General features: G+C 43.2%; 1 protein-coding gene across 1 annotated transcript; it reads left to right on the forward strand.

Moving 5' to 3' along the window:
- Positions 1–1,560: 1,560 nt before the first annotated feature.
- On the forward strand, positions 1,561–21,714 carry PHAX (phosphorylated adaptor for RNA export). The gene is made up of 5 exons (XM_021664920.2): positions 1,561–1,667; positions 4,300–4,913; positions 7,244–7,364; positions 14,730–14,813; positions 19,377–21,714. The coding sequence occupies exons 1-5, from the start codon at positions 1,572–1,574 to the stop codon at positions 19,644–19,646; spliced, it is 1,185 nt and encodes a 394-aa protein (XP_021520595.2). The 5' UTR covers positions 1,561–1,571; the 3' UTR covers positions 19,647–21,714.
- Positions 21,715–21,802: the final 88 nt, after the last annotated feature.

Here is a 21,802-nt window from a genome sequence, read left to right on the forward strand (position 1 = left end):
TAATCCCAGCTACTTGGGAGGCTGAGGCATGAGAATCGCTTGAACCCAGGAGGCAGAGGCTGCAGTGAGCAGAGGTATTGCCACTGCACTCCAGCCTGGAGACAGAGCGAAACTCTGTCTCAAAAAGAAGAAATAAAGAATTTAATAGGAGGCCTGCCATGCCACGTGGGAGAGAGAATTATTACTCAAATCAATATCTGGGAGAATTCAGGGGCTAGTGTTTTTCAAAGATAGTTTGGGGAAGGGATGGAGTGGCTAAGCAATGGGTTCTTGCTGCTGATTGGTTAGGGAAGCAATCTTAGGGGTGTGGAAATTTTCTTCAACCCGCTCAACAGTTTCTGTGTGGGACCACAGAAGCGGTTGGCGGTTCGCGGTTCAGGTGGAGCCATTGGTAGTCAGACAAGCAAAATATCTGAAAAGATATCTCAAAATGTCAATCTTAGGGTCTACAATAGTGACGTCATCTGGTAGAGTAACTGGGAAAGTTGCACACCTTGTCACCTCTGGGATGATGATGGGCAAGGGTTTTTGTCTACACCTTAAAGAATTCAGCCTCCTCTATTCTTCTACCCTGGTGGTCACTTATTAGCTTTACAAAGGCGGTTGACTTTTGGGGAAGGGTTATTATCATTTAAACTATAAACTAAATGTCTTCCAAAGTTAGATTGACCGGCCCAAGCCCAGGAATAATTAAGGGCAGCTTGAAGGCTGAAAGCAAGATAGGGGTTGAGATCAGATCCCTCCCACTGCTATAATGTTCTCACTGTTATAATTTTTGCAAAGGCGGTTCCAAGATAACCTTTAAAGAATGGAGTTGGTTGAGGGAAGGGCCTTCCAGGCCGAGTGAACAGCAAATGCAGAGGCCTTTAGCTTGGAATGAATAAAGGAGCAGCGCGCCAGCGGTTGGGCAGGGGGACACACCAGGATCAGTGGCCAGATGCCCAGATCACAGGACCTTGTTTGCCAGGCTGAGAACTCAGTCCTTGTTTTGGGGAGGGATGCCCTTGGAAGATTCGAGCTAAGGTACAATCCTCCCTCGGTATCCGTAGTTCTTTGTTTTCGGGACCCCCACACAGATACCAACACCCGCCATGCTCAAGCCCCTTACTTTAAATGGCGGTGCACGGTCGGTCCTTCCCATCCGCAGGTTCGGCGTCTGTGGATAGGGAGTGGATACAGGGCGGACTATACTGCTTGAAAAGCTTCCCTGGAAGCAATATGTAGAGTGGATTGTGGAGGAGCAAGAATAGAAGCGGGGAGGCTTGACCAGAGCATACAGGCGAGGGATGTATGGCCAAAGGCGGAATCCCAGGCTACCGCGACTCCTAACATATTTATGTTTGCATGAAAATAAGGTTTGGAAGAAAAGCGTTGGGGGCACAAGGGATTCATTTTTCCGGGGTAGTTCCAGTGCAACGGCGACGCCTCAGGCCGCTGGGACAGGCAGGCCTCCGCGCGGGGGCGCCCGAGCAACCTCGTCGCCGGGCCTTCCCGCCGGAAGTGCTCTCCTGACCCGCCGCCGCTCAGAGGTCCGCACCGCACCGCGCCGCGCCGCGCCGCGCCGCGGGAAGATGGCGTTGGAGGCCGGCGACATGGAAGATGGGCAGCTTTCCGACTCAGATTCCGACATGACGGTCGCACCCAGCGACAGGCCGCTGCAAGTGCCAGTGAGCGTGAAGGGAGGGTGGGTGGTCGTGGCTGGGCGCGCCGAGCCCGGGCCCCGGGGAGCGCGCGAGTGGCGGTGAGGGTGAGGGTGAGGGTAAGGGGTGGGAGCAAAGAGCCCGGGCTACCGGGTCATTGGCGGTAGAAGAGGCAAGCAGGCGTCCCTCGGGCGGGCTCACGGAGCCCGGGTTTCGGAGGCCTGCGGACCCCGACTCGGCTGGTCTCTGCGAGGCGGGGCGCGCGAGCCTTGGCGCCTCCTGGAGGCCGGCTTGCGGCGGCCTCCGGGCCATCTCATCTCCACCTATAAACTTAGGGCTTCCCTAGCGCCTCTAGGTGACCGTAAAGGAGTAGATTTTACCAAAAATGTAGCATCTGGGGACATCGACCCTAAACAGCCTGTGATGCTGTTTCTACCTGAACCGAAGGGAGACTGAGGCCCAGGAATGACGTTTATCGCTCACTCAGAGACCTGGTCTTTCATCTTTCCGCCGAACCTAGCTTTGTCATGCGGTACCGTGGCACTAGGTTTTTGCATTAGCTTCCCTGGTTTTGTTTGTTTGCCTGCTTTTTTGAGACGGAGTCTCGCTCTGTGTTGGAGTACAGTAATGCAATTTCGACTCACTGCAACCTCCGCCTCCGGGGTTCAAGCGATTCTCCAGCCTCAGCCTCCCAAGTAGCTGGGACTACAGGCGTGCGCCATCACGCCCGGCTAATTTTTTGTTTGTTTGTTGTTTTGAGACGGAGTCTGCCTCTGTCGCCCAGGCTGGAGTGCAGTGGTGTGATCTCGGCTCACTGCAACCTCGGCGTCTCGGGTTCAGGCGATTCTCCTGCCTCAGCCTCTCAGGTGGCTGAGATTACAGGCGCCTGCCGCCACGCCCGGCTAATTTTTGTATTTTTAGTAGACACGAGGTTTCACCATGTTGGCTAGGCTGATCTCGAACTCCTGACCTCAAGTGATTCTCCTGCCTCGGCCTCCCAAAGTTCTGGGATTACAGACGTGAGCCACCGCGCCCGACCCAGCTTCCCTGCTTTCTAAACGGGAATTTGTCTTAACTGCCTTAGTAAGTAGCACCCTCTTTGAGAGGGCTTTGGTGCCAGGCTACCTGTGTTCAAATTCTGGTGCCACCAGTGTGTGACCTACGGCAGGTTTATTTAGCTTCACTGCTTTTTGTCTCCATTTGTGGAAATGGCGTTATCACAGGGTTATTGAAAGAATTTTTTTTTTTTTTTTTTTTTTTTTTTTTGAGACAGAGTCTCACTTTGTTGCCCAGGCTGGAGTGCAGTGGCACAATCTCAGCTCACTGCAATCTCTGCCTCCCAGGTTCAAGTGATTCTCCTACCTCAGACTCCTGAATAGTTTGGACTACAGGCGCTGCCACCAAGCCCAGCTAATTTTTGTATTTTTAGTAGAGATGAGGTTTCGCCATGCTGGCCAGGCTGGTTTCCAACTCAGGTGATCCACCCGCCTCCGCCTCCCAGAGTGGTGGGATTACAGGCGTGAACCACCGTGTTGGGCCTATTATAAGGATTCTATAGAGCATATAGTGCACAGTAATGCCTGATAAATGTTAGATCTGATTATTATTTGAAGATAGGAAGATAGATCATTCTAATCTCTATTTCTAGCATAGTAGGAGTTTAGCAAATACTTGGTTTAGTGTATAATACAAAAAGCAAAGATGATTTCTTTTTTTTGAAACAGAGTCTTGCTCTGTCACCAGGCTGGAGTGCAGTGGCACAATCTCAGCTCACTGCAACCTCCGTCACCTGGGTTCAAGCAATTCTTTGCCTCGGCTTTCTGAGTAGCTGGGATTACAGGTGCACACCACCACACCCAGCTCATTTTTGTATTTTTAGTAGAGACGGTTTCACCATGTTGGCCAGGATGGTCTCGATCTTCTGACCTCGTGATCTGCCCACTTCAGCCTCCCAAAGTGCTGGAGTTACAGGCATGAGCTACCATGCCTGGCTGGCAAAGATGATTTGTTTTGCATAGAAGTGTCATAGGAAATTAGTACCAAGATATTTTGTTTTTGAATCTCAGGCTGTTTTACATAAATTGACCCATGACTTGGTAAATAAACTTAATGCCATACACTCTGGGGTTTTAAAGTATCATGCCCAGCCTGGCAAGACCCCATCTCTACAAAAAATGCAAAAAAGATTAACTGGGTATGGTGACGGTTGCCTGTAATTCTCTCAGGAGACTGAGGTAGGAGGATAGCTTGAGTCTGGGAGGTTGAGGCTGCGGTGAGCCATGATTGTTCCACTGTACTCCAGCCTAGACCACAGAACAAAACTTGGTCTCAAAAAAAAAAAAAGTAATTATTATGTATGTCATTTTTAAACATCTGACAATAACTGGAAAGTCTGAAATCTTTTCAAGGTGACGAGCTTTGGTAGTATTGTAGAAGGAGATCTTAGAACTAAGTGCTGCATTAGTTGTAAAGATAAGAATTTGTGACTTTTAAATTGGCAAAATCCACGTGGAAATTAGAAAAGTAGGGACTGATTGGTCTCAGACTTGTCTTTGAAGATCAGTTCCATTTTGGAATGGCACAGTTGAATCTCTAAATTTTTTAAAATTAGGTAGGTGGAGTTTATGTGTTTTGTGAAATTGATTGTTATTTCTTGCAGAAAGTGCTAGGCGGGGACAGTGCTGTGAGGACCTTCCAGAATACGGCAACTGCGTGTGCACCAGTATCACATTATCGAGCTGTTGAAAATGTGGATTCAAGTGAAGAGAGTTTTTCTGATTCAGATGATGATGGCTGTCTTTGGAAACGCAAACGACAAAAATGTTTTAACCCTCCTCCCAAACTAGAGCCTTTTCCGTTTGGCCAGAGCAGTCAAAAACCACCTGTTGCTGGAGGAAAGAAGGTTAACAACATTTGGGGTGCTGTGCTGCAGGAACAGAATCAAGATGCAGTGGCCACTGAACTTGGTATCTTGGGAATGGAGGGCACTATTGACAGAAGCAGACAATCTGAAACCTACAATTATTTGCTTGCTAAGAAACTTAGGAGGGAATCTCAAGAGCATACAAAAGAACTAGACAAGGAACTAGATGAATATATGCATGGTGACAAAAAAATGGGATCAAGGGAAGAGGAAAATGGGCAAGGTCATCTCAAAAGGAAACGACCTGTCAAAGACAGGCTAGGGAACAGACCAGAAATGAACTACAAAGGTCGATACGAGATCACAGAGGAAGATTCTCAAGAGAAAGTGGCTGATGAAATTTCATTCAGGTGAGCATTTGAATTACAAATAAGTACTTGACCAGATGGTTTCTATTTATAGGAAATAAAATAGATGCCAAATACTTTAATGATATGTTCCCTTTTTCTTTTTTTTTTTGAGACAAGGTCTTGCTCTGTCACCCAGGCTGGAGTGCAGTTGCTCACTGCAACCTCCTGGCTCAGGGATTCTCCCACCTCAGCCACCTGAATAGCTGGAACCACAGGCACATACCACCATGACCAGCTATTTTTTGTATTTTTAGTAGAGACAGGGTCTTGCCACGTTGTCCAAGCTACTTTCAAACTCCAGAGCCCAAGGGATCCACCCGCCTTGGCCTCTCAAAGTGTTGGGATTACAGGTGTGAGCCACTGAGCCAGCCTAATTTGTTTTATTTTATTACTTTTTTTTGAGACAGGATCTCACTCTGTTTCCCAGGCTGGAGTGCAGTGCTGCAATCACACCTCACTGCAGCCTGGAACTCTTGGGCTGAAGGGATCCTTCCACCTCAGCCTCCTGAGTAGATGGAACTATAGGCACAGGCCATCATGCCTGGCCAATAAAAAAAAAAATTAGAAGGGGTTTCACTATGTTGCCCAGGCTGGTGTCAAACTCGTGGGCTCAAGCAGTCCTCCCACATTGACCTCCCAAAGTGCTGGGATTATATGCTCCGAACATTGACCTCCCAAAGTGCTGGGATTATATGCATTAGCTACTGCACTGCTCACAGATTTTTTTTTTTTTTCTTTTAAAGAGATGATCTTGCTCTGGTCACTCAGCTGGAGTGCAGTAGCACAATCATAGTTCACTGAAGCTGAACTCCTGGGCTCAAGGAATACTCCTGCCTCAACTTCCCAGATTGCAGGGATTATAGGTGTGAGCCACTGCACCTGACTCTTTCTGAGAATTTTTCTGTTTTTATTTTTGAAACAGTTTTGCTCTGTTGCCCAGGCTGGAGTGCAGTGGTGCGATCTTGGGTCACTGCAGCCTTCCCTCTGGAGTTCAAGAGATTCTCCTGTCTCAGCCCCCTGAGTAGCTGGGATTATAGGATTCACCACCACACCCAGATAATGTTTTTTTGGGTTTTTTTTTTTTTTTTGTAACTTTAGTAGAGATGGGGTTTCACCATGTTGACCAGGCTGATCTCAAACTCCTAACCTCAGGAGATCCACCCGCCTTAGCCTCCCAAAGTGCTGGGAATACACGCACGAGTGACCGTGCCTGCCTATGTTTTCATTTCTTTAGGGTGAATACCTAGAAGTAGAATTGCTTGGTGTATGGTAAATTTACAATTCATGTATTTTTACTCTGAACATATGAAAAGTTCAGATTTTGAATTAACATTTTCATTAGCTCTAAATCACTAAGGAACAGTGTCACAAATTTGAAAACAGATATGGTTTAGGAGCAATGTAGCTAGTAGGAAAACAAGTATTTACTTTCCAGGCAAGCCTATCTGAATACCAGTACTTGATTTTTAAAATACTGGGGAAGTTTGGAATTTGAGTGCTGGAAAGGAACTTAGAGATTTTGTAAACTAAAACTTTCATTTTACAGATTAATGTTAGACCTGGAGCTAAACCCTGATCCTTGTGTTCTAAGTCTATTGCTCTTTCCGCAAAAAGACACAGCCTCCTCTTGAGGAGAAACAAAGGGTGCCAGGTCTGAACTCTCGATCTCTTGAAAGTGTGAACTTTAACACTGGAAGAATTACTTAGGCTACCTATGTTTCTAACCTCTCAATGACAAAATGGAAACGATAGTACCTATCTTGTAACATACTTCAGAGAATCAACTGGTGTAGTACATGTAAGGTTCTTAGGATTGTGCTTACTGTAATTATAATAAGCCATCAGTAAAATTAGCTATTTCTATTTTTTTGTCCTGAAGCAGGGAGTCTATGAGGGAAAGGTCCTATCCCATTTTAAAACTCCAGACATCTCTGGAGTTAAGAGAGCTAGCTTTTAGGCATAATAATTGAAAGGCTGTATGTCTGTTACTTTGATAATAGTGTACTGTTTTTTTCTTCTTTTGCATGTAGGCCTGCATTCATCGTGCTGTATGTGCACATTTATTTTGAAATCTATTATCCAATAAGGCAAATAAGCCAAATATGAGAGTTTAGATGGAAACTTGAGGTTACCATCTCCTTGTGTGACCCAAGATTAGGAATATTTACATGTCAGTGATTCTAAGATTAAATATTAAAGTTTTAGAAAAGTAAGTGTTGCTAGAATCAGATTTTTATTCTAGCTGGGGGTTAAGCTGGAGAATGAGGTAGATTTCTTCAACTTTGTACAACAAACAAAGAGGTTAATTTTACTTATTTGTTTCTTATTAGGTTGCAGGAACCAAAGAAAGATCTGATAGCTCGAGTAGTGAGGATTATTGGGAACAAAAAGGCAATCGAACTTCTGATGGAAACTGCTGAAGTTGAACAAAATGGTGGTCTCTTTATAATGGTAAGACTGCTTAACTGTTTTTCTTTTTGTATTGTTTATCCTGTTTTTGTTTTTGATTACAAATTTAACTTGGCCTTTGTTGGATCTCTGATTTATTATGCATTATTACAGCAAGTTTGAAGTTTTTAAACCATTATCAATAATGAAGACTGGGTTAAAAAAAAAATAGTGGCCAGGTGCGGCGGCTCACACCTGTAATCCCAGCACTTTGGGATGCCAAAGTGGTCGGATCACCTGAGTTTGGGAGTTCAAGACCAGCCTGACCAACATGGAGAAACCATGTCTCTACTAAAAATACAAAATTAGCCAGGCATAGTGGCGCATACCTGTAATCCCAGCTCCTCAGGAGGCTGAGGCAGGAGAATCATTTGAACCCAGTGAGCCAAGATCACACCATTGCACTCCAGCCTGAGGAACAAGAACGAAACTCCATCTCAAAAAAAAATTAGTACAGTCATTTTTGCATTTAATACTTTCCTTACAAAAAACAGATAAATTGTAGCCTATTACTGTATAGTCACCAAAACATTTCTTACATGATTCATTAAAGGTAAGGGTTGATTTTTTTTTTTAAGGAGTCACCCAGGCTGGAGTGCAGTGGCATAATCTCGGATCACTGCAACCTCCTGGGTTCAAGCAATTCTCCTGCCTCAGTCTTCCGAGTAGCTGGGATCACAGACGTGTCATCACAACCAGCTAATATTTATATATTTGTATTTTTAGTAGAGATGGGGTTTCGCCATGTTGACCAGGCTGGTCTCGAACTCTTGACCTCAGGCCAGGTGATCCACCCGCCTCGGCCTCCCAAAGTGCTGGGATTACAGGAGTGAGCCACTGTGCCTGTCCAAGGGGTTAAAATTTTAAGACAGCAGTGTCTAGGGGAGCCTAGGAGCTCAGATCTTGAGAACATGGGTTTTAGAGTTTGGGTACCCTTTTTTACTTCTAGATTTACAACATATTAGTTGAAATTTGACTAAGTTGTTTGACTTCTTGGAGCCTCAGTCTCCTCAGCTGTAAAATGGGGATTAGTCCTATGTTGTAAGGATTAGAGTAGATAATGCACATAAAGTACTGATCACAGTGTCCAGCACTTAGCAATGGTAAGCAGAAGTGTTATTTTTGGTTTGAAAGGGTCCTGGGGTGGGAGAGCAATAATGGAAGGAAAGTTTGAGAAGCACTTTACTGTTTCAGAATGGCAGAAAGAGCTCCTCTAGTTAGGCCAGATCATGAGCACTGGCAGTTATAGAAGGGTTTGGCACATCTCATTTAATTCAGCTTTCACTACAGGGTGAGGATGAAGGTTTGAATGACTTCCTTGTGTTTTGTTACTGATAAGTCTGAATAGTATAACATCACAAGGGAGTAGATCAATATTGTGCTTTAGACATGGGGAGAAAAAAACCCAGTTAGGATTGATAGCATTGGCTGAAGAAATAGCCTGTGAACATAAATTACAGAAGTCAAAACAGAGGTTAGCAACAAAACAAATAATAATCATTAATGCACTGCTATCCTGTTTGTGTCATTGTTAAAGTACTTTGATTTTCATTTAGTTGACCCCAAAATTAGAGATTTCATCAATATTTTAGTACTGTAATAAATCTTTATATTCCAGTGAGCTAATGCAGATTTACTAAATATTGGGAAGGTGCAGGTTCAAATTAACTTTCTTATTTTATTTTGTTTTTTGAGACAGTCGGGCTCTGTTGCCCAGGCTGGAGTGTAATGGCGCAATCTCAGCTTACTGTAACCTCTACCTCCTGGGCTCAAGCCATCCCCCACCTCAGCCTTCTGAGTAGCTGGGACTGCAGGTGCATGCCATCACACTTGGCTAATTGTTTGTGCTTTTAGTAGAGATGGGATTTCACCATGTTGCCCAGACTGGTTTTGAACTTGTGAGCTCAAGCAATCTGCCCAACTTGGCCTCCCAGAGTGCTGGGATTACAGGTGTGAGGTACTACGTCCGGCCCCCAAATTTGCTTGCTTTGGATGAGTTCTTTCCCTGAATAGTTACTGAGTGCTTTCTCCATGCCAGGCACTGTTCTAGAGGGGGGAGCTTATGTTGTGCTTGGGGGAGAGGATGACAGTCTATAAACAATAAGTATAACTTCAAGTGTGTTAAAAAGTAATACATTGACCAGGCGCACCTGTAATCCCCGCACTTTGGGAGGCCGAGGTGGGTAGATTGCTTGAGCCCAGGAGTTTGAGACAAGCCTGGGTAACATGGTGAAATCCTGTTTCTACCAAAAAAAAAAAAAAAAAAAGGCCAGGCTTGGTGGCACATGCATTTAGTCCCAACTACTCAAGAGGCTGAGGTGGGAGGATCACGTGAACCTGAGAGGTCAAGGCTGCAGTGAGCCGAAATCATGCCACTGCACTCCAGCTTGGGTGACAGAGCGAGACCCTGTCTCCAGGAAAAAAAAAAAAAAAAAAAACAGTGATATATCCTGTGGGAAAAGAAAGAAATCAAATGGAGATATAGGGAGTAGCAGAAAAGAGGATGTTGCAATTAAACTAATGTGCTCTGAATAGACTATTGAGAAGGTGCCATTTGAACAAAGACTTGAGGTGAAGCAATGACTATTGCAGGAAGAATAGACCAAATAGAAGTAACAGCCATTGTAGAAGTGAAGGATGCCCGGCAAGGCCAGAACTAGGGTGAAGTGAGCAATTTACTTGCTGTAGGTGCAAAATGTGAGATTGCCTTAAATACTCAATCAAAATGGGCCGGGTGCGGTGGCTCAAGCCTGTAATCCCAGCACTTTTGGGAGGCCGAGGCAGGTGGATCACGAGGTCAAGAGATCGAGACCAACCTGGTCAACATGGTGAAACCCCGTCTCTACTAAAAATACAAAAAATGATCTGGGCATGGTGGCACGTGCCTGTAATCCCAGCTACTCAGGAGGTTGAGGCAGGAGAATTGCCTGAACCCAGGAGGCGGAGGTTGCGGTGAGCCGAGATCGCGCCATTGCACTCCAGCCTGGGTAACAAGAGCGAAACTCCGTCTTAAAAAAAAATAATAATAATCAAAATGAATATTATTTGAATGTACCAGTTTCAAAAATCAAAATTAATGCAAAAAATCCATAACGGACAAAATTTTAAAGACAGGCTTTTACCCTGTACTTGGCAAGACTGCTCCCTCCACCCTGATCTCTGCCTAGTTCCTGTCTGAACAAGGGGCCAATGTGGCAGGAGCAGAGTGCATGAGAGAGTTGAATAAGATGTAAAGTCAGAGAGGTAATTGGGCCAGGTCTAGTAGGAACCTGTTTGCCATCTAAAGGAATTTGCCTTTTACTTTAAATGAAATGGCCCCTAGAGGGTTTTGAACAGATGAGAAATACATTTCATTTTGGCTGCTGTTTTGAAAAAAGACTGAATTAGGGGTAAGAGTAGAAGCAGGAAAAGCCATTCCAGGTGGGTCTGACCAGCATGGTAGCAATGGGGTGAAGGAAAAGTGGTCAGATTCTGGGTATATGTGGAAGATAGAGCCAACAGAATTTCCTAGTGAATTAGATGAAGGATGTAAGAAAAGGAAGAGTCAAGGATGACTCCAAGGTTTTTAGGCAATTTAAAGAGCAATATCCAAAAATTCACATTAGCTCCAAAGTCTCAAAAGTCTATTAGCATGAAGATGGAAGGATATATATAATGGATTGTTTAATGAAAAGACACAGATTACAAACCAGGCCCAGTGGCTCACGCCTCATCACTTTGGGAGGCTGAGTCAGGCATATCACCTGAGGTCAGGAGTTTGAGACCAGCCTGACCAACATGGTAAAACCCATCTCTACTAAAAATACAAAAATTAGCCAGGTGCGGTGGTGTGTGCCTGTAATCCCAGCTGCTTCAGAGGCTGAGGCTAGAGAATCACTTGAACCAGGGAGGTGGAGGTTGCAGTGAGTGGAGATTGCACCACTGCACTCCAGCCTGGGCAACAAGAATGAAACTCCATCTCAAAAATAAACAAATAAAAATACAAACCAATTTACACATCAGAATCCCATTTGGGGTTGGGGTTACAAATATATGTGGCATATAAAAAAGTAAAAAGATGACTAGGTGTGGTGGCTCACACCTATAATCCTGAGACCAGCCTGGGTGACATGGTAAAACCTAATCTCTACAAAAAAATACAAAAATTAGCTGGATGTTGTGGCACATGCTTGTAATCCCAGCTACTTGGAAGGCTGAGAGGGTGGGAGGATCCCTTGAGCCCAGGAGGTCGAGCTGCAGTGAGGCATGATCACACCACTGCACTTCAGCCTGGGTGACAGAGTTAGACTCTGTCAAAAAAAAGTAAAAAGATTATATATGTGAAAATGTTACAGTAATTATGGGTAATGGAATTATGGGTGGTTTTTTCTTTCTTTTTTTTTTCTTTTTGATACAGGGTCTCTGTCATCCCGGTTGGAGTGCAATGACACAATCACAGGTCATTGCAGCCCTGACCTCCCCAGCTCAAGCAGTCCTCCCACCTCAGCCTCCCAAGTAGCTGGGACTATAGGCTTGAGCCACCATGCCCAGCTAATTTTTATATTGTTTGTAGAAACGGGGTTTCACCATGTTGCCCAGGCTGGTCTCAAACTCCTGGGTGCTCAAGCAATCCATATGCCTCTGAGATTACAGGTGTGAGCCCCACTGTACCCCACCTATTTTTTCTTTTTCTTTTCTTTGAAACAAAATTTCATTATTATTGCCCAGGCTGGAGTGTAATGGTGCGATCTTGGCTCACCGCAATCTCCACCTCCCAAGTTCTAGTAATTCTCCTTTCTTAACCTCTCAAGTAGCTGGGATTACAAGCATGTGCCACCATGCCCTGCTAATTTTGTATTTTTAGTAGAGACAGAGTTTCTACATGTTGGTCAGGGTGGTCTCAAACTCCCAATCTTGGGTGGTCCGCCCACCTCGACCTCCCAAAGTGCTGGGATTACAGGCGTGAGCCACTGCACCTGGCCCTATTTTTTCTTATAACTAGATGTTTTGCTACTTTTTTCTGCAGTGAGTTGTCCGACATGCACATGCTTAGCTGAGGTCAAACAAGACAACACTCTGCCTTGTTTCAGCTTCCTTACTATAAACAGGTGTCCTTTTCAAGGTCTGTTTAGTGCCATCTTTTTCACATTTTGTATATTTTTTGCTCCCTGAGGATTTTACTGTTTAAAATGGCCCCTCCAAGGGTAGTGCTGTAGTGCCAACTAGTGTTTCTAAAGAGCAAGAAGACTGTGACATGCCTTAGAGAGAATATATGTGCTAGATAAGCTTCATTTAGGCATGAGTTACTGGCCATGAATTCAATGTTAATGAATCAACAATAAGGTGTCTTTAAACCAAGATACGTACAAGGTTATATACTGATCTGTTGACAAAAATGTTTATCAAAGGCTTTCAGGAACATAACCCTGTATTTTCCAGATGGAATGTTTTTATATTCGCAGCAACTTTATAAAGCAAAACTACCATGACTAGTGAGAAGCCACTGTGTGTGTGTGTGTGTATGTGTATCTGATTTATTATATATATTTAAATCTTTGATGCCTTTGGAATATATCTTGGTATAAGACATGAGGTATAAATCCAACTTAATATTTTCCATGGTGGCTACCCAGTAGCTCAACCACCAATTCCGTGTGTGTGTGTGTGTGTGTGTGTGTGTGTGTGTGTGTGTGTGATGGAGGTTTGCTCTTGTCACCTAGGCTGGAGTGCAGTGGCGCAATATCACCTCACTGCAACCTCCGCCTCCCGGGTTCAAGCAATTCTCCTGCCTTAGCCTCCAAAGTAGCTGGGATTACGGCCATGTGCTACCACACCTGGCTGAGTTTTGTATTTTTGATAGAGACAGTGTTTCACCATGTTGACCAGCTGGTCTCGAACTCCTGACCTCAGGTGATCCATCTGCCTGGGCCTCCAAAGTGCTGGGATTATAGGCATGAACCACCTCACCCAGCCTCAAATACCAATTCTTGAATAATATATTTATCTTCTCCAATTTCAAATAGTATCTATATCATAAACTAAATACCCATATATATTTGGCCCTTTTCTTCTTGGGTTTTCTATTTTGCTTCACTGATCATTCTAGTTTTTTGTTTTTTTTTTCTGAGATGGAGTTTTGCTGTTGTTACCCAGACTGGAGTGCAATGGCGCGATCTCGGCTCACTGCAACCTCCGCCTCCTGGTTTCAAGCAATTCTCCTGCCTCAGCCTCCCGAGTAGCTGGGATTACAGGTGCGCACCACCACGCCCAGCTAATTTTTGTATTTTTAGTAGAGACGGGGTTTCACCTTGTTGACCAGGATGGTCTTGATCTCTTGTCCTCGTGATCCACCCGCCTCGGCCTCCCAAAGTGCTGGTTTTATTTTGATACCACACTGTTTTAATTATTGAGACTTTATGATGTATTTTAACATCTAATAGAATATTCATGCCGGGCTCGGTGGCCCACACCTGTAATCCTAGCCCTTTGGGAGGCTGAGGTGGGCAGATAACCTGAGGTCAGGAGTTTGAGACCAGGCTGGCCAACATGGTGAAACCCCATCTCTACTAAAAATAGAGACGCAGCATAAAAATGGCTCGATCTTAGCTCACTGCAACCTCTGCCTCCTGGGTTCAGTTGATTCTCGTGCCTCATCCTCCCAAGTAGCTGGGATTACAGGCACAAAAATTAGCTGGGCGTGTGGTGAGCGCATATAATCCCAGGTACTCGGGAGGCTGAGGAACAATTGCTTGAACCCGGGGGTCAGAGGTTGCAGTGAGCCGAGATTGTACCACTTCACTCCAGCCTGGGCAAAAAAGTGAAACTCCAATTATAAAAAGAAAAAAACAAATGCTGGGAGGCTGAGGTCAGGATTTTGAGACCAGCCTGGCCAACATCATGAAACCCCATCTCTACTAAAAATACAAAAAAATTAGCCACGTATGGTGACACACACCTGTAGTCCTAACTGCTGGGAGGCTGAGGCAGAAGAATTGCTTGAACCTAGAGACAGAGGTTGCAGTGAGCTGAGATCGCACCACTGCACTCCAGCCTGGGCGACAGAGCGAGAGTCCATCTTAAAAAAAAAAAAGTATTCACCGAATTAGCCAGGTGGCAGATAAAAACAGAAAATCCAGTCATTTGTTAGGTCATTTGAGCTAAGTGGCCTTATTTCTGTTACCATATAGATTTTTTAAATCACAGAATTTTAGAGTTAAAAAAGACCAAAGATTACCTTTGACCTTCATTTTATAAATGAGGGTCAGAATCAGGACTGGACTTCAGATCTTATATTCCTTCAATCCCCTTTGTTGTGTCTCTGTTAAAAGATGCCTTGACCATTTATGAGAAGAGTATATGCAGTTTAACTTTTCTGTTTCTTTTTTGTAGAATGGTAGTCGAAGAAGAACACCAGGTGGAGTTTTTCTAAATCTCTTGAAAAACACTCCTAGTATCAGCGAAGAACAAATTAAGGTAATGATAATGTCCTCACCTCTTAAGCGCTGTCATAATTAGACTTCTACCCAGCCTCTAGCTTCGTTATCTATGAATATCCGTTACGTGCTCTGCCTTCAGTGAACTGATTTTGTTATCATCTCATTCTAAGTAACATTTGTGCCTTTTATTTATTTGTGTATTTATTTATTTATTTTGAGGCGGAGTGTCACTCTGTCATCCAGGCTGGAGTGCAGTGGTGCGATCTCAGCTCACTGCAACCTCTGCCTCCTGGGTTCAAGCGATTCTCTGCCTCAGCCTCCCAACTAGCTGAAATTAAAGGCGCCTGCCACCATGGTTGGCTAATTTTTGTATTTTAAGTAGAGATGGGGTTTCACCATCTTGGCCAGGCTGGTCTTGAACTCCTAACCTCATGATCCACCCACCTTGGCCTCCCAAAGTCCTGGGATTACAGGAGTGAGCCACCGTGCCTGGCCAAGAATATATTTTATATACTTTCCTCCTAAGCAGGATAGGTTTCCATATTCCATTTGTTATATCACCTCTTTTATTATTTTTTAAAATTATTTTTATTTTTATTTTTTTATTTTTGGAGACAGTCTTACTCTATTGCCCGAGCTGGAGTGCATCATCATGGCTCACTGCATCTTGACCTCCCTGGTATTAGATAACCCTCCTACCTCAGCCTCCCATGTAGCTGGGACCACAGGCATGCTCCACTATGGCCAGCTAATTTTTGTATTTTTTGTAGGAGCGGAGTTTCAGCATGTTGGCCAAGCTGTTCTCCAACTCCTGGGTTCAAGCAGTCCTTCCACCTTGGCCTCCCAAAGAAGTGCTGGGATTACAGATGTTAGCCACCTCACCTGGCCCTCCTTTTTTCTTTTTAACCCCACATTTTCCTTCATGATTTAGACATTTTGAAGAGTTAAAGATGGTTAAGTCAGGCAATGGCTTATGTCTGTAATTCTAGTACTTTGGGAGGCCAAAGTGAGCAGATCACGAGTTGAGGAGTTCAAGACCAGTTTGGCCGACATGGTGAAACCCTGACTCTGCTTAAAATACAAAAATTAGCCAGGCCTGGTGGCAGGCGCCTATAATCCCTGCTACTCAGGAGGCTGACACAGGAGAATCACTTGAACCTGGGAGGCAGAGGTTGCAGTGAGCCGAGATCACACCACTGCACTCCAGCCTAGGCAACAGAACGAGACTATGTCTTTTTAAAAAGAAGAAGAAGAATGTTGGGTTACTTTATTATATTCTGGTGATTATCTCCTCGTGGCTTTGTTTCATTGATTATTCTGTCTCCAGTATTATAAACTGGAAAGTGTAGACTCTTTAGTATTTTAAATCATTTTTGTGTTACCGGGAATGTCTTTTATCATTCTTCTACAGGTTGGGTTTTTCAAAACTTAAAATTTGTTATCTTTTAATTTGCTAATCAGAGAACGTGATTTGCACTTAGGATTTATGCAAATACTAAAGACTGAGAACTAACCTCTTTCATAGGAAAGAGGTAGTGCACATCTAACACAGCTGCTGTGTTTGAGTAGCTCTGTGTTTTTTGTTGTTGTTGTTGTTGTTGTTTTTATGTTTTCTTTGTGATAACAATGGTGATAAAGGTAATAGGAATGTGTCTTTTAGCCACACTGACTGTAACGCTAATGATGACAGATAAATAAAAGCCACTTACCTTGAGCTGGTCCGGGTAATCATATTTTTCATCTGCTCAGTGTTGTTTCTTTTTCCTTGCTTTCTGGCTGTTCACTTAACAGTCATTTTAAAAGAGTCTGCTATATTGACATTCCAATAGGAAATGTTACTGTTATTGCACATCTAAAATCTCTAGTAACTACTTTTTTCATCTCATTGTAACAACTGTTTCAATAATATGATTTGTATAAGTTTCCTTAGGAACACGACTGTTGAGTGGTGGCAAAGATTATACTCTAATGTTCTCTCCTCTCCCTCAAATCTTGAAAAAGTATGTACTTATTGAAAAAGTATGTACTTAAAAGATACCTTCTAAGTAACTAAACCTTGAACAAACAGTATTCACAGGCAGGAGAGAAGAAATGCTGTAACATTTACTGACTGCCTCCCACAGGACCAAAGATTCATATTATGTAACTTAATCTTCACCACATTATATCACCATGAATGTTACTTTGTTATGCAAATGAAGAATAGTCAAAATTATATGCCTGGGATCACACAGAACACTGTGACTCCAAACCCGCGTTGGGGTTATTTTCACTGTAATGCATCTTTATAATTCAGTTATTCCAGCTCATTCAGGTAAAACGATTTTAATGCTAGAAGGTTTTCATGTTAAACTACCAGAAACTTTGCATTATAATAACAAAAAATAGAAACATTTAGAATATCTAATAGTAGGGAAATGTTGACTTATAAGGACTTTTTTTTTTTTTTGAGACGGGGTTTTGCTCTGTCGCCCAGGCAGGAGTGCAGTGGCGCGATCTTGGCTCACTGCATCCTGTGCTTCTCAGGTTCAAGCAATTCTTCCACCTCAGCCTCTTGAGTAGCTGGGATTACAGGTGCACCACCACAGCCAGCTAATTTTTGTATTTTTGTAGTTTTAGTATTTTTAGTTTCACCATGTTGGCCAGGCTGGTCCCAAACTCCTAATCTCAGGTGATCCACCGTCCTTGGCCTCCCAAAGTGCTGGGATTATGCATGAGCCACTTCGACTGGCCAAAAAATTATTTTAAAAAAGAGTTAGTTTCACTCTGTCACCCAGGTCTCACTATGTTGCTCAGGCTGGTCTTGAACTCTGGGGGTCAACTGATGTTCCTGCTTTGGCCTCTCAGAGTGCTGGGATTACAGGTGTGAGCCACTGTACCTGGCAGCTTTGTTTTGTTTTGAAGAGATAGGGTCTCCTGCTGTCACTCAGGCAGGAGTTCAATGGCACTATCATAGTTCACTGTAGCCTCAAACTCCTGGGCTCAAGTGACCCTCTTGCCTCAGCCTCCCAAGTAGCTGCGACTATAGGCACATACCATTATGCTCGACTTCTTTTTTTTTCTTTTTCCGAGACAGAGTTTCGCTCTTGTTACCCAGGCTGGAGTGCAACGGCGCGATCTCGGCTCGGCGCGATCTCGGCTCACCGCAACCTCCGCCTCCTGGGTTCAGGCAATTCTCCTGCCTCAGCCTCCTGAGAAGCTGGGATTACAGGCACGCGCCACCATGCCCAGCTAATTTTTTGTATTTTTAGGAGAGACGGGGTTTCACCATGTTGACCAGGATGGTCTCGATCTCTTGACCTCGTGATCCACCCGCCTCGGCCTCCCAAAGTGCTGGGATTACAGGCGTGAGCCACCGCGCCCGGCCGAGTTTAGACTTTATACCTTCACATGTTACCTCTCTTTTTTTGCCTCATTTTCCACATCTGAAAACAAGGATAGCATGACTGTCTCATAAGGTTTTTGTGAGGATTAAATGAGTTAATTTGTGTGTAAAGTCCTTAGCAAAATGCTGGTATGTAAAAGTACTCACTTGGTAAGTGGTAGCAAGCCTCATTATCTTCCGAATTCACCTTCGTATTTCCTCTACTTTTTTCTCATGTATGTACCCTCCTTTTCCATCCTCATTCTTCCTCATCTCTTTACCAAATACTTTTATTATTTCTCTTCATCAAAACACTCATATTTTGAAGTTTTCCCTTACCCCTTCATTTCAAAGATCTTTATGCCTTCCTCTGCTAATTCTGTGTGCTACTTATAACTATTTAGCATAAATTTTAGGAGAGGGTCTCCTTTATCCCACCATCTTCCATAATGCTTTTTATACAGGAAGGGATTGGGATTTGTATTCTTTAAGAATATAACAGGGCCTGGCTTCGCTGCAGCTTTTAGGAGTCCCTGCCCAGGAGATAATAAGGTCCCAGAAGTATGTCCTGCTATACCAGCTTCTTTTTTTAAAACTTTGAACCTTCTCTGTTTTAGTACAGATAGACTATCCCTAATCTGAAAATCCAAAATACTCCAAAACTTTTTTGCTTTTTTGTTGGTGTTGTGTTGTGTTGTGTTGTGTTGTGTTGTTTTTTGAGACAGAACCTCAACTCTGTGGCCCAGGTTGGAGTGCAGTGGTGCAATCTCAGCTCACTGCAGCCTCCACCTCCCAGATTCAAGCAGTTCTTCTGCTTCAGCCTCCTGAGTAGCTGAGACCCACAGGCATGTGCCATCACGCCCAGCTAATTTTTGTACTTTTAGTAGAGACGAGATTTCACCATGTTGGCCAGGCTGGTCTCCAACTCCTGACCTCAAGTGAACCACCTGCCTTGACTTCCCAAAGTGCTAGGATTACTGGCATGAGCCACCATGCCCAGCCTTCATTTAGGAAAGTTTTAACTGTAGAGATGATACGTTATGGTAGAATAAGCATGGCCCTAAACCTAACACTAGGCTGGGTTTAAATTGGTTTCAATATTATTTGCAGTGAGTACTTAATATCTTGAACTCCATCTTAATGATGAGCCTAATAATATTTGTTTATGGGCCAGTCGTGGAATAAACTTTTAATACATGGCAGTTCTTATTTACTAAAGTTGTTCCTGTATTATAGGACATCTTCTACATTGAAAATCAAAAGGAATATGAAAATAAAAAAGCTGCCAGGAAGAGGAGAACACAAGTGTTGGGGAAAAAGATGAAACAAGCTATTAAAAGTCTAAATTTTCAAGAAGATGACGATACGTCACGAGAAACTTTTGCAAGTGACACAAATGAGGCCCTGGCATCTCTTGATGAGTCACAGGAAGGACATGGAGAAGCCAAGTTGGATGCAGAGGAAGCCATTGAAGTTGATCATTCTCATGATTTGGACATCTTTTAAGTACATTTTCAACAGTTCCAGGACTAAGCCTTTCTAAAATAACATTGTAATAAACCATTTTTACTGAGATTGCAACATTTTGCACTGAAACATGAGAATCTGGAGGAAAGAGAATTGTTTTCTTATTTTAAATAAAGTATGTGGGGAAAGGAATGCAATTGATAGAAACATTTAAAGGTATCTCATGTCTGACAAAATACTTAAGAGTATATAGCACAGGATTTAATTTCTCAATCTGTTGCATGTGCTAATTATTATGACTATTAATAGTTGATAATCAGTTTTGTCTCGGTCATAACATACTATTCAAAAGTTTGTTTGCTTTTTCAAGTTTATCTTTGCATTGAATTATGCTTTGGCTTTAAAACATTCCACTAAAATCATAACGGGACATATAAATTATTAAGCTGTTACAAGTGCATTCAAATTTGCTTTTTCTGTGTTCTAAGAACTCAGGCAATTTTAAGGATAAAGACTAAAATTGGCCAGGCTCAGTGGCTCACACCTGTCATCTCAGCACTTTGGGAGGCCGAGGCAGACAGATCACTTGAGGTCAGGAATTCAAGACCAGCTAGACCAACATGATGAAACCCCATCTGTACTAAAAATACAGAAATTAGCTGGGCGTGGTTGTGCATGCCTGTAATCCCAGCTACTTGGGAGACTGAGGCAGGAGAATCGCTTGAACCTGGGAGGTAGAGATTGCAGTGAGCTGAGATCCAGCCCGGGTGACAGAGCAAGACTCCATCTCAAAAAAATAAGAAGACTAAAATTAAGAGGTTTATACTGATGGTTCTTCCTACTCATTTGTTTGTCCAGAAGTAAGTAAATGTCAGAAGTTTTTCAGATAACTATTTGTGCTTTTTGTTTTTTGTTTAAGTCAGTGTCTCAGTCTGTCGCCTAGGCTAGAGTGCAGTGGCAGTCTCAGCTTACTGCAGCTTCCACCTCCCAGGTTCAAGCGATCAGGAGCCTCAGGCTCCTGAGAGCTGGGATCACAGGCATGTGCCACCAAGCCCAGCTAATTTTTGTATTTTTAGTAGAGACTGTTTTCGCCATGTTGACCAGGCTGGTCTCAAACTCCTGGCCTCATCCTCCCAAAGTGCTGGGATTACACGCGTGAGCCACTACGCCCAGCCTATTTGTTCTAAAATTTAACGTGTTTTTTGACTTCTTAATTAACCTGGTCATATACTAAATGTGATCTCCTGTGTATTACCACATATACTAAAAAAATTTTCAAACTGGGCACCATGGCACATTCCTATAATCCCAACACTTTGAAAGGCCAAGAGAGGAAGATTGCTTCAGCCCAGGAGTTCCAGACCAACATGGGCAACATAGTGAGACCCTGACTCTAATTTAAAAAGGAAAAAGAAAAGCATTCCCAGTGGCAGCCTGCCTAAGACTTTTACCTTATGTTAAGGAAGTTAAGTCCTTAAAAGGTTACGTAAGCCGGGCACGGTGGCTCATACCTGTAATCCCAGCACTTTGGGAGGCTGAGACAGGTGGATCACTTGAGGTCAGGAGTTCAAAACCAGCCTGGCTAACGTTGTGAAACCCCATCTCTACTAAAAATACAAAAAATTAACCAGGCATGGTGGTGCATGCCTATAATCCCAGCTACTTAGGAAGCTGAGGCAGGAGAATCGCTTGAACCCAAGAGACAGGTTGCAGTGAGCCAAGATTGTGCCACTGCACTCCAGCCTGAGTGACGACAAAACTCCATCTCAAAAATAATAATAAAATGTTACATGTGCATGAAGTTTTAAATTACCCTTTCTTATTAATGAAGAAAATAAAGGTAGTTTAGACATTCCAAGAGTTAACTGTAGTTTACCAAATATATTAAGCAAAAAATATGCTTAATATATTAAGCAGAAATTTTGTATATTAAGCAAAAATGTAAAACTCAGCAATTATAAATATTCCTTACAATTAATGTACTTGAAGTCTTTCAGTAGTTCTGAGAATATGGTCATTGAAGTTGGATCTAAGAGGAAAGTGGTTATCGTTTGCTTTTTATTTATAAAGAATGCAAAAATAAAATGAGATTTTTGGCAGTCCTTAATGAACTTCAAGTGAGTATTTTTAAATCTTAAATGTTCTTTCATTAAATTGGTTTAACCAAGAAAAGAAATATTTTTAAAAGGTAACTG

This window comes from Aotus nancymaae, unplaced genomic scaffold, assembly GCF_030222135.1.
Source record: "Aotus nancymaae isolate 86718 unplaced genomic scaffold, 86718_ANA_hifiasm-v0.15.2.pri h1tg000064l_1, whole genome shotgun sequence".
Classification (NCBI taxonomy): Eukaryota; Metazoa; Chordata; class Mammalia; order Primates; family Aotidae; genus Aotus; species Aotus nancymaae.

Bases quoted from the DNA above. Each gene is read 5' to 3' on its own strand.
- PHAX (XM_021664920.2), top strand. From the start codon at position 1,572: ATGGCGTTGGAGGCCGGCGACATGGAAGATGGGCAGCTTTCCGACTCA. The intron at 4,914-7,243 runs GTGAGCATTTGA...GTTTCTTATTAG, and splicing joins GCTGATGAAATTTCATTCAG to GTTGCAGGAACCAAAGAAAG. The intron at 7,365-14,729 runs GTAAGACTGCTT...TCTTTTTTGTAG, and splicing joins ATGGTGGTCTCTTTATAATG to AATGGTAGTCGAAGAAGAAC.